Below are 13,371 nucleotides of genomic sequence, written 5' to 3'. Positions count from 1 at the left end.
CATAAACAGACATCATTGTGTGCTGAAACAAACTAAATCCAGCTAATTGAGGGGAAACGCTACTGGAACCATCCAGCAGCTTCTCAGGTAACTCTGCTTTATCCAGCTGGGGCTGAGCATGATACTGCCACGTGCCATTGCTGTGCCTGCAAAACAGGTACCTCTTCCTAAAGCCAAAACTTTTAGACTATGTCAGTAGTTTTGGTAATATTTTTAATTCCTTGAGTGGCCTAAAACAAAATAAATAGCAACTTAATTTGCCTGCGTCCTGCCTGCAAGGAGCTATTTAATGTCAACCTCCAATTACTCTACAGGAAAACAGTGGGTTTCTTTTAGATGGTTGTGGTGTTGGGAAAGCCTCAGCTACCTTTTACACTAATTGGCAGTAAAGTGTTTAGAAGTATTTATTAGTGTTTAATTATTTAGAAATCTCCTAATGGCTTAAATATCATTTTGAAAAGTTATAAATATTTTCCACCTTGTCCAGCTGAAGAGCTACTACTTGGAAGGCTTAAATTAAGATCTGTTTATGGCTGCCTGCTGGTCACAAAATTACTTACAGCTGCTAATGCTCTGGTCCTTTAGACGTCCCCAACACAGAATGGGCTTAGTTTTCACAAACTGGGGAAAGCTTCTCTTTGTTGTATTCATTTTCCCGAGACAGAGGTCTTAAAGAGGATTACCACAGAGATCAAAACATTGAGATATGTAACTAATCCCAGTTAAATTAATTGTTTTCATACTAACATGTACTAAAGGATGTTCATGCAGGGTAACATCCCTTTACACTATTTTGGTAATGTAAGTATCATTTAACATGCAAATTTTATTTAAGATTAATTAGAAACAGTTTTAAACCAGTTTAAAAATAATTTGAAAACAGTTTAAAAGTGGGAATCTGACTCGAAGCCTCTGAAGCAATAATTACATTAAATATTTCAAAATTACGTCAGTGACTGCCATGTCAGTAGGCAGAGGGGAACTTACCTAAACTCATGATTTCTTTCCCACTCCCTGTGTTAGAATTCAGGATATTATTTTATCAGTTTATATCAGCCTAGATTGTTTTTTCTCCTAATTTTCTCTGTAAAATACTGAACTCCACACAGGTTATTTTGGCATCATCAAATCATTCAAAACTCAAAAGAGAATTGCATGCTATAGATTAGAAGAATAATTAAATTAATTTGGGAGGATATGCCTGGAGGTTTTTATTAGGATTCTCATCTGCAGTGATATTCTTACCTCAGTGTTTTAGTGGTGGGTTGTGCCAATGGTAAGAGTTTCAGGTGCAGGTCAACACTGTGATTCTGACCCATTTCTCACTATATTCTGCCATTAATTGGACTAACATTATCTTTCCCAAAAAGCTTTGTGCCAACAGAGATATAGATTACCATTCAGTAGCACATTAGGGCTGATTTTTAGTGTTCACTGCACCATTCTTTTAAGGTACCTTGTTGCTACCAGTTTGCATGATCTTACTGCATTCCCACTAGCTTGGTTTTTTTTAGAGCCCCAGCTCCCAGTGTTCTCTGATTATATTGGTACCTCAGCTTTTGCTAAAAAGGAAAAGGTGAAAGAAAATGGAGCAAAAGAAATCAAGTCATATACAGAAAGAAGCAATACTTCTCACACAATCTGTGTTACCCACTGGAAGTCATAAAACAAGCCTCCTCCAGCATCTGGGGACTGGCAGATCAGAGCAGCTTTAGTTTTTAACATGGAAAATCACAACAGGCTCAGTGGCTGCTTATAGAGTAGGAAACCAAAGCCATCCCTCAGCAGTGCTTAATGCACCTGTCTGCCTGCCCAGGAGTATTTATTTGCTGTGTTCCGATACCCATGACCTCCCAGTGAAGTTGCTTTTGCCAAAGTGATGACAGAAACATATACATTATAGGTACACAGGCAGCTTCATGGTGACAGGCACAGAAGTGATCCGATTTTTCTAGTGAACTTCAGAAAGGTGTGATTTATGTAACTCTGAGCAAATCTACGTAACTTTTCTGCAAAACTGATATTTACCTATAGTCAAAGGCTCTGGAACCTTACAGATTTCACAATATGTGTATTTTCTCTAAGGAAAAAAAAAGGTTAGCAAATCTTGGAATTTGTGTCTGATATATTAAATGGAGCTTAAACAATAATAATAAAAAAATGGTGCTTATTCTACTTGAAATTTATTTTTGATTTTCACTGTTTTATTCAAAAGGAAGTCATAGAAATAGCAACCGTGTGCTGGAAATCAGAGCTGTAACAGGGACTTATTATAGACACGTTTTACAGAGTATTTTCAGTTACAGCTGCAGGCTTTGAAGCAGTGTGCTGCTTCTCAAGTAACCCTTTTTGTTGTCCTGTAGTTTTTCTTAACTTCAAGTCCCAATGAATCGTTGTCAGTTTTAGCGTTCAGCTGTATCAATGGGAAAGAGAGAGAAAGCAAATACTATTTTCCTGCCCAGGTAAGAGGAAGTTGCTGGTGGGGGGGTCCAAGTGAGTGCAGAGGCCTTTTGCTTGTGTTTGGTGGGAGTATGTCGAGGAGCAGAGCAGTGACTAAGGTGGAAAGTCACGTTTGAAACCCATTTCCCACACTGGATGGCATTGAATCACTTCATTGCTCTGAGGCCTGGAGATGGAGAGAAGTATAAGTATAATTATAAGAAAAGAAAAAGAAAAAGAAAAAGAAAAAGAAAAAGAAAAGGAAAAGGAAAAGGAAAAGGAAAAGGAAAAGGAAAAGGAAAGGAAAAGGCTGATTATCATACCAGGGCTTGTCCTATTTTCAGGGTAGGTTTCTGATTAATGACAATAATAGCTGCACTTATGCCACTATCAAGCACTGCTAGGTACAGGCGTGTGCATCCTTTTCCCCAGCAGTGCTGGCCGTCAGTGAAGAGAGGCGTAGCTTCTTCCACAATCCATGTGTAAGGCAGAGGGAAGGATACAGAGCAGTGGTTGCTCTCTGGAACAAACGCAGAATGAACAAGTAGCAAAATATTAATGTACTGTTGAAAGCTGAAATTTGATAGACGTGATTCAGTGCAGCCTACAGAGTCTGATATCTTGGCAACTGCTGCAAGATATCCCCAATCTACAGACAAAATAGCCTTTGTGAAGAAGCAGAAGATTGTAGTGTGCAAGTTAATGCATCAAAAGGCCAGGAAGAGAATAATTCACTTTCACTTTGCAATAGAAGACAAGCAACAGTAAAAGCTGTGTACTATTGGCAAGCTTTTTGTGTTGCTGTTTTTAACTCAACCTCCAGTTCAGAGCTCCAGCCACCTCGGCAGCATTCCAGCTGGAGCCACTGACATCTTCCACCTAATCAAGTGCGGGATTATCTTGTCCTGAAAAATCGGAGCCAATGTCTCATGAAAAGTCTTTCCTGAAGTACTTCACTACCCTGTAATAAGACAGCAGATGTCTAAATCAAGCCTCAGAGCTGGCAAAGCATTGTTTTTCTAATGGCTTTTGGTGGTGAGCGTACATGTTTTAAGGGAAGCCAGTGCTAATCTGGGAGCACAGTTAAGCATGATAAATTTCACGCCCAGGTGAAATGAAACCTGAAAGTGTACTGGGTCCGGGTTTGTACTGAGTACACACAGGCTGCATTGCTGACCTTAAAACACTTGCCCTAAAAATTACTCCTTTTGTGAGTGGAGCTCTTGAGGAACATACTTGTTTTAAAAATAAATTTTCTTTGGCTGCTGCGTCTTTCTAGGAAGATTCGGAGTTACAGAACTATTAGAGACATGCTTACTGTTCTAGGTCTTTTGTGACCCAATCACTGGTCTAAGTCATTCAGAGTAAATAAACACTTTTCTTTCTCTAAAACATACCAAGAAAAATGATTGTGTTACAGAAGCAAGGGTGCTGTATATGTATGTGTTTGTACATTTACTTCAACAGGTCAAATACCCAAGATAAATCTCAGTAAGAAAAAGGTATTCCTTGAAAGTATTTATGTTTTATTTCTTGGTTTCATGCTTGGAGAAAAAGCAACAGTTCTCATGTGCCAGACAAGGAACATCTTTACGTGTCAGTCACCTGTACAGTGCCTCTTGTAACACTGCTTTGCTCTTTTCCAGGGGAACCCCTACATGTGCAACAATGAATGTGATGCGAGTACCCAAGAACTGGCTCATCCTCCAGAACTCATGTTTGATCTTGAAGGAAGACATCCCTCCACATTTTGGCAGTCCACAACTTGGAAGGATTATCCAAAGCCTCTTCATGTTAATATTACACTTTCCTGGAACAAAACTATTGAGCTGACAGATAACATAGTTATCACTTTTGAATCTGGCCGTCCAGACCAAATGATCCTGGAGAAATCACTCGACTATGGACGAACATGGCAGCCCTACCAATACTATGCCACAGACTGCTTAGATGCTTTCCACATGGATCCAAAATCAGTGAGGGATTTATCGCAGCACACAGTCCTAGAAATCATTTGCACAGAGGAATACTCTACTGGGTACATGACAAATAGTAAAATAATCCACTTTGAAATCAAAGATCGATTTGCTTTTTTTGCTGGACCTCGGCTTCATAACATGGCTTCTCTTTACGGCCAGCTTGACACAACCAAGAAGTTAAGAGATTTCTTTACCATCACAGATCTGAGGATAAGACTGCTTAGGCCAGCAACTGGAGAAATATATGTAGATGAGCAACACCTGGCACGCTACTTTTATGCAATTTCAGACATAAGGGTATACGGAAGGTAAGAGATATGTACCTTTAGAAACAGGCATGTATGTTTGGTTTTAGAAGTTATTCAGAACCATGTATTTCCGCAAACATGACAACACTTTCTGCCAAGAAATGTTCATGGAAATCTGGCTCAGTTGAAGTCTGTTTCTGTTCACACACAAGTTTTTGGGTGTTCACTGCCACTAGCCTGGGGCCTTCAGCCCTAGATCTCACAAGCAGGATAGTATTAACCGTTTCCTGTGTTGGCTCAGGAATTCTCCCTGGCATTAGGACATTTTCTGCATTTCTACAGCAGGAGCCTCATCTGGTGGCAGTTAACTGAAAAAAAGAGGTTCTGGTTTATCATCTCACTTTTTTAGGCCTTTAATGCAAGCTGTGATTGATACAGCAGCCTTTGCACAAACCCTTCCCCCTAGGTCTGGCTATGGACTGCCTACAGAAAGGGAAGGCAGCAGAGAGTAGAGTCCATTCCAGGTACTTTAATTAGCTCTGAAATAAGTGAAGCTGAAGTAAAATGGAACAAAACAACAGTGTTTTGGAGAGACTGATCTGAATATAATAAATATGATTACTCAGCTGGATTCAAGACAAATAGTCCCTCTGGGGCAAGCAGTGACTAGTATCAGGTGTCATAGTCCCGAAAATAATAACTGTGTAATGACATTCCTATCAGGAAGATTTCTTCTCAACTCAAACTAGCAACTGACTGATGATCTCAAGCAGGAGGGTGATAACCTTTACATGTGTTTTGGATGCAAATCTGTTCAGAAGAAATACATGGGACCTTCTGTATTAACAATTGACTCACCTCTCTATTGCACCTTTTCCTTACCTTTTTTTTTTTTTTTAAGAAGCTAAGTATCAGAACAAACAGAAAAGCTAGTTTATCTGGGAAGGACAGGGCGTTTTTTGCAAACATGGGACTGAGTGAAAAAAATAGACAGTTATTATATAAAACAGAGGTGACTATATTTTCATTTCTCCTGTAGTGAGTTTGACATTTTCTACCACCTTTATACAAGCCTTTCATATTCATAAGCATTTCCATATTGCAAAAATTGATACACTAATTTAAAATAGAATCAAATTACTGTGATGTAATCTTTTGAAAAATATTCCTCTAAAGGAATTCTTCCTATATAAAGGAAGAATTGATGCCGTATACAGATTTAAATGTGTGTTTTTGCAGTGCTGATATATTCTAATGTAACAACAAAATACATTTCGTAGGACCATAGATTTATCATGTAGTTACAATCTTCTCTGTCCACACCAAATACATATGCGTACACACAGAATCACTAATTAAACATGTGAAAGCATAAGAGAACCTTCAATGTTTTCAGAATTCTTATTGTAACTTTCATTAGTTACATTGTAAATTATTTTTCAGAAGTCTCTTGAGAGGGATAAGTGGATCATGGATAGCTTCAGATACTGTTTGACATAGTTTAGTAACATTAGCTTCAATATATAAAAAAATAACGTGTTCTATTCAACGTGTATCCTTCCTCCATTGCCTCCACATAGGTTAGCTCTACAGAGGTATCATATCAAAGCTCAGGATCTGAAGGTCCTTCTGCTTTAAGGAAAAGCTGTTCCCCATCTGAAAACCCATTTGGATCTTAGTCTGACTTTAATTAGGCTATCAGTACTTTATCAAAGAAAGCATCTGGAGGATTAAAAAAAAAGTGCATAGCATGCAAATTAGAAACAGAAACCTTCCGAGCACATCTGGGACATGGCAATCTTGTGAGAAAACATCTATAAAAATGAAGCATGACTGTACAGAGAAGTTATCTGATGCTGATGCTTGTTGTCTAAATGCTGCAGTAATTGGACACATGCTTTAAAAGAAATATCTGATGTGTAATAGTGTCTCACTAGATTAGATTCATGTGAATTCTTATCACTTTTCTGCTAATGAGGAGAACAGCTCTTTAGGGATTTGGTGGCCTTTGCTTTCATACATAGTGAGCCCTTCTTGTTAAAGAATTGATGGCCTTGCTTACTGCTAAGTAGCTGTGGAGCTCCAGTACACAGCCCAATTACTTAGTTGTACCAAAGGTAACTTGCAATAGGCCCACTGTCACCCACTTTGAGGTATTTTTGGTTTAATACAAGAAACTTACAGGGCCCCCACAAAGAGTCTCCAAATCAGGATCATTAGTCATGTGCACTGGCATGCCCTGAGCATGAGGACGTGACAGAGGGGAGCAAGGGTTACCAGGGCATTTGTGCTGCCTTTTCTGATTCAGCTGAGCTTTCCAGCCCTTACAGTTATTTTATGATGTTAACTGGAAGTTACAATTTATTTAATTTTTTTGCTACTAATGTTTCATATTCAGGGCTTTGAGACCGACATATTTATATACATTTAGTAAAGTTAGACTGGGCTGTTCCATGAGGACAGGATACAAAGGAACATTACCAAGGAGCTTGTCACCTGGTGGATGAGTGATGCTAGCAGACACATTTTAAAGCTAGTCCTTTTACTGAAAAAAGTAACCTGTAGGTTAAATATAGTTAAAATCACCAAAGGCAGCATAAAATGAAATTTGATTCACACTGTATTTTAAAGATCCATGACAGTGAAAAGTATCTATCTCAAAGCTGCCATATTTAATATGCAAGATGTTAGAGTGGTTAATACATCACAATAAATTATATTAGGACATTTGCCCTCTTAATATAGGGTTTGTTTTGTCATTGCTTTGCATTTTGGCATGAAATAAGCCTGATGGATGTTGCATTAGAGATGAAAGCCAGTGCACTCTCAATGAACGCCTTACGTCCTCTATTACCACCTGTTTATTCATCTTCAATTTAACACTTCGATTGTGTATTTATTAAGATGATGAAAAAAAGGAAACATGGCTGTTAACAATTTCAGCAACCCCATTGTGCACACCTTATTCAAGAAACCTAATAATCCACATGAACTAATTCTGAGTTACCGATGGTCTGCTTCAGTAAATCTTGGTGATTTTTTCTAGTGAATAATGGGCGATGCAGTGTGCCAGTATCTTAATTAAAGAGAGCCTCTCTTAGTCTTGATCTCATTTTAATTTACAGGGTAATACTACAATAATATCACTAATGGAAGGTACATTAAAGGGCATCAAGTAGCATTAGCTGTATTAAATTATTGCACTTGTGTTAATTAACTGCTGAAGCAAGATGTTCCTAACGGCTAGAAAGGTCAACTAATGCATAAATAAAGTCTTCTGGGATGGGAAACCAAGAAAGAGCAGACATTCTCCCCTCATCTGGCCTTGCTGTGGAGAATCAGAGGGTGTGCTGTGCCATAACCTCAGGAAGGTTTCTCTGGTTTCCCTGCCTGCAGCTCTGCCTGTTTTCAGTTCTACGTGAAGGACAGTCCTGGCAATAAGCTGTGAGGCACCACTCCCTTTTTTAACGTTTTGGGGTTTTTTTTAAGAAGTTCACTAAAATGCTGATAATATTTCCTTTGAAGCCAAGCAAAAGATTCCTAGCAGATTTTGGTTCAGGCTGCTAAAGGTTTAATGGTGTTCGTTCCAAAGTACTTTTGTTTTACTTGTTATATTGTCAGTGATGTGTACATTCATACACTATAAATTAACTGTGATTCCAGATACTAGTAAAAAAACATTGCTCCATTGGGTGACTGAATGGCTAACTGGCTGAAACAAAGGATCTTATTGCCTTTGGGTGATTATATTTTTATCTAAGAGCCACCAGTTTTCTTCTGACACCAGAATATGCAGCCTCTATACCATGTTACTGAACTTATTTTTACATTCTTCTCACCTTGAAGCTTCTGTATTTAAGCCCCAGGGTTTTCTGACCCAGTCTCAGCTACAGTTGCAGTTGAAACAGAAATAGAAACCTCTAACGTTACCAAGTGAAAAGTATCCTCAGTTTTAACAGTTTTTTGCTCGCACATTTTCTCTTCTAAATTTAAATCCATCTTGGAATTGACTAGATTACTCTGAAGGAAAGCATATTTACTACTAAAGAGGTTGGGTCTTTTTTGTTGTTTTATTCGGCCTGCCCCTCCTGCCAGCTGTGACCCCGAACAAGTGAGTGTGGCTGCAGTGGGTTTGGGGTAGGTGGGTGCCCGTCCTCTTGACAAGAGCTGAGCTACGCCCTGAGCCGGGTGTCACATGGCAACTTTCAGCGGATGGTCATGCCAGGAAGGCTGGATGGTACCACGTTCAATCCTCTTGCTAATTCTGCAGATCCATTCTATGGATGGATTGATTGGATTAAATCTGTATGTTATTCTGGCATACGATTGACAACATTGTAATAATATCTCTCTGTAATTTACTCCAAAACAGAACTTTGCCCTAGGGAAGTGGTAATGTAGAAGTGCTTTAGTTTTATTTAGAATAGAAAATGTTTTTGTTAATGTTCAGTTCAGAACCAGACCACCAATATGAAGATATGTAGGTTTCAAGCTTTTAAGAATACAACAGAATACCATTCTAGTTTCTAGTATTTAGTTACTGTACTTGAATACTCTTTGTTTTATGAGAACACTTGCATTAGAAGCTGGTTCTCCTTTGAGATTTTCACTAGTATATGGAGGGAATCTAGCAGTTTCCCCAATTAAATTAAAAACTCCTTAGAGAATGGGAAAGAAAAAAAACGTGTATGTATTTAAGAGCATGTCAATTTATCTTTAACTCCCAAGTGCCATTAGCTTTTTAATATATCTACTGTAATATGTCACTAAGGAAAATAGTCCTTCATTTTCTAGGGTCATCAGGAATTGAAATAATTAAATGGTTACTGTGTTTATTCACACATGAGCACTCCCCAGTGGTTCACACAGTACAGGTGTCCTGGGTGGGTTTTACTCCTGCCCGTGTTCAAATAATATTGGTTTCCACCCTCCATCCTGGTGGCACAAGTCTTGTACATTAGCTCAGAGTGGTCTCAGTCTTGTAGTGGCTGGAAGGGGAGCAGAGTATTAGAGTCTGGACAGCTGACCAGGTGTCTAGTTCTGCTATACACTTTAAAAACTCATGGGTTTAAATCACCAGGTTTAACTCGCCACCATTGCTCTTTAGCATTCGATCATCTTTTCTTGGCCTGTTTTGCAAGATGTCAAGTATTTCCATACTGGTCTCCCCCAGCTGTCTTTCAAGGAAGCTCAGTATCAGGCAGGATCAGTGTGTTTGAGGAGAGGCAGCAAGCCTTTCTGTAGTATAAATCACTCTGCCATTGAACATTAAAGGAGTAGAGATGAAAATCCTGATGAAAGAAATGAGAATTTTTTTTCTGTATTACTTTTTTATGCTGAAAAGCTATTCAAAGAGCCTTTCTGAATAAAGTCAGGGATTCCAATATCTTGCAGAAACTTTCTTTTCTTTAAGCGTTTCATTTCAAAAGAGTTCAATTTAATGCAAACACTGAAATAAGCTTAAGGATCTGCTGGATCACATATACAAATGATTCTTGGCACAGGGATGTCCTTCAGGTTGAAGTTAAAGCTGGAGTGATACAATACATTATAATCTTAAAAGTTCCAAAGTTTCCAACTATTTCACAAGTAACAGGAACTATCAACTTGTAGAGTTTTCTTTTTTATTTTTTTCCTTGTTTTTTAATTTAACATTCTGATCTCTTCCAAGGGTGCCAGTGTGGTGAGATTACTTGCTGTTAGTTTTGTCCACCCCAGTATCTAATTACACTCACTTAGGAGATGATATTTCCTGGATGCTCCTCAGTGTGTCAAGGGCCTCAGAAGATAGTAGTTGAACCTAGAATATCCACTTGCCTTCTCTTGACACAAGTATTGTTTCTCTTTTTATGTTCGTCTTTTTCTTAGTTGTAATAAATGAAACATCATTCATCCATGATTTAGGGAAATACTTGAAACTAAGAGAGTTAAACTTGCTGCCTTTTATCTTATTTCCCTCTAGTACAATGCCATGGTAAATACTGTGTATCGCTCCCTACACATTAAGAGAAGTATTGAAAGAAGAGACCAGACTGATACTAGTTTCAGATGCCACCCTGTAAATCAGGATTAATTCCTGTGAAATTACCCACACTGAACCAATGAGTTTCAAATGCATTCAATGTAGGAGGAGTGAGAGAAAACCAGTGATGGAGAGGGAGGACAGAAGGAGGAAAATAAAGGAGGGAAGACAAAATTAAGGAGGCTGTCCCAGCTTCTGTTTAAAAGAAATGAGAAAAAAACCCCACACCTCTCAGTCTTTTCATTCTCTTTCATCTTTGTGTAATAAGGCTGATGTAAAGCAGGACAGTTCTGCTAGGTCCTGTGATTCAGTCACATGAAAACACCTATTCAGATAACTGGAAAGTGAATTAGTAAAGGTAAAGGTCTAACGGATCTGTGACAACCCTTCCTCTCCTTCACTCGAGTCCTTTTCTGGGATTAATGCGCCTCAGCAGTACCAGGGACCCATGCACAAAGGGAATCATCATGGTTCCTACCTGATCACAGCAGGCTGTAGTGCAAACAAGTCAGCTCCAAAGATCCTCAGTAAAACACAGGTGAAACATCTTGTTAACTGGGCTGAACAACAAGGGAAGTTTTCAACACTGCTGTAACTCTGTTTTCATAGAACATAATCTTGTTAATGAAGAAAAGTAAAGAAGGAGCTACTGAAGAAAAAAAAAAAAAAAAAAAGAAAAAGAAACAAAACTGCAATGCTGTGAATTTAGCAGGTAGCAACATGGTCAGGGAGAAAGAGATGAGGGGTCATGCTGCAGGTAGCTTTCCCAAGAGAAAGTCTGGCTGCTAATGCATTCAGGAATGCATAATGTGAACTGCAGCCCTTTTCAGGAGAACAGGCTGTGTCCTGGTTAGGTTCATGGGACATGGCAGAAATGAAAGGATGCTCAGCGGCAAGAGGCATCCTAATGACATTAGCAGAGAGCAGGAACTGGAGAACTTCTTGACATACTACCACTCCTGTATGAGCCTACTTTTAATTTTTGTAGCATACTGAGTTCTTGGAGCCTTGAAGTCTGTCCGTGAACAGCATATGGTTGCTTGCACAACAGTTCATCCAGACTTGTAAGCAGGTAGTAATTAACAAAAAGGAATGATTGTTAGAACTTTTATGCTGGAAGTGCTGCCATACTCAAGTAATGTAGCTGTACTTCACTGATGATTATTTTGACACTTCTGGGGTGATGACCACTATTTTAAAACAAGCCTAAAAACAAACAAAAACATCTCAGGAGGAGGCTGATAATCTATAGCTTCATACTGTGGGTTAAGGCAGATCAGGCATTGGGACATACTACTGAAAATACAATACATATGGTACATACATGTGCCCATATCCCAGTGCTGGAGGGCAGTTTTCTAAAATTATGCTTTTTCTTTGAACCCTTGACTCTATCCTCCAAGTTTGATGTTTGTGTGAATGCCAATAGTTGTCTGCCTCTTCCTTGTAAATGCCCTGGAAGACCTTGTGATTCTCTTCATTTTCACCTTTAAATCCGTTTCTGTCTTTATGGGAGCTATGCAGAGTGTCTTTCCTCTCTGCCATGCAGTATTCCTGCTTCCATCCTCTCTAGATGAGTGTTGACCTGTAATGTGAGCCAGTATGATATATTAAGATTTGTAAAGTACTTTGAAATACACTTAAGAAATATCAGTAGAGAAGCACAATGGATTTTGATAATCTGTCCTCCCTGCACCATCTCTCATAAAACAGGGTTGTAATGGGAGTACCGGTACAGATATTAATGACAGCAATGCTGTCCCGATGACGGAGGAACATAGCAGTTCACATTTAACTCCCATCAATATTTCTGTTACACTGCACATTAAATCTATTAATGGCCAAAAAGATAAAATTTGATCACAATAAGGATATATACATTGAGGTATGTGTCTTCACACTCAACTAATTAGTTGCCATCAACTGTTTTCACTTTGCTAGGTGACATGTGGTATATAAATCATTACAATATGTTAAATGCAAATGGTTGGTAATAGGGTAACCATCTGCTCACTGTTGGAAAGTTAGCAGAGGAATACAGTAAGCTGTACTTCTAATAATGATGCTAAACTCACATCCCTGAAATACCAAATAGCTAAAACCAGCTGCTTCCACTAATGCCAACATTACTAATACATCTCTTACCCTTTTCATTTTCAGAAGTAAACTACATATTTTAAGAGGTAATTTTGTTCTTCTGCATGAACTTGACTTCAAGGCTAGAGTTGGTAACAGCAATGTGAACCACCGTGTCTCAGAGCCTGATCTTTTTCTTAGGTTGTACTGAGCACTTTTGAACAGCAAATAAATAATCAGGCTGGCGCCTTTTCTCGGGGCATCTTTTCATCTACAAATGCTAAATGCTCATCTAAATGCTCTTCCTTCCTCAACCCCTGCTGCCAGGCCCTTTTCCAGGGATGACATTATTTTGTCACTGATAGATAGTTGGCACATAGCAGTCTGGAAACATATTACACTAGAGACGATCAAAGGATGCCTTCCATCTAATAACCTACCATGGCCTATGAACATTAGAGATCACCGCTGCAAAGAGGGATCAATTATTTTGCCACAGACATGTATTATCAGGAGCTGTCACATACCTTAGTAATGAGCGTTTCTGGATACCCAAGTGGCAAAGTAATGCAGTGGAAAATTAGTACTGGGACAAGAGTGAAGGACT

The 13,371-nt window shown here is 38.8% G+C and overlaps 1 protein-coding gene across 11 annotated transcripts in view; it reads left to right on the top strand.

Moving 5' to 3' along the window:
- Positions 1–13,371, top strand: part of NTNG1 (netrin G1) — a 156,113-nt gene that overhangs the window by 62,227 nt on the left and 80,515 nt on the right. For all 11 annotated transcript variants that reach the window (XM_065072461.1, XM_065072458.1, XM_065072462.1 and 8 more), the window contains exon 3: positions 4,086–4,726. In XM_065072461.1, the coding sequence (XP_064928533.1) occupies positions 4,086–4,726 (641 nt within the window). The remainder of the gene's footprint in view (positions 1–4,085; positions 4,727–13,371) is intronic.

This window comes from Columba livia, chromosome 8, assembly GCF_036013475.1.
Source record: "Columba livia isolate bColLiv1 breed racing homer chromosome 8, bColLiv1.pat.W.v2, whole genome shotgun sequence".
Taxonomy (NCBI): domain Eukaryota; kingdom Metazoa; phylum Chordata; class Aves; order Columbiformes; family Columbidae; genus Columba; species Columba livia.
Note: the sequence above shows the minus strand (reverse complement) of the source record. Positions and strands in the feature narration are given on the sequence as shown.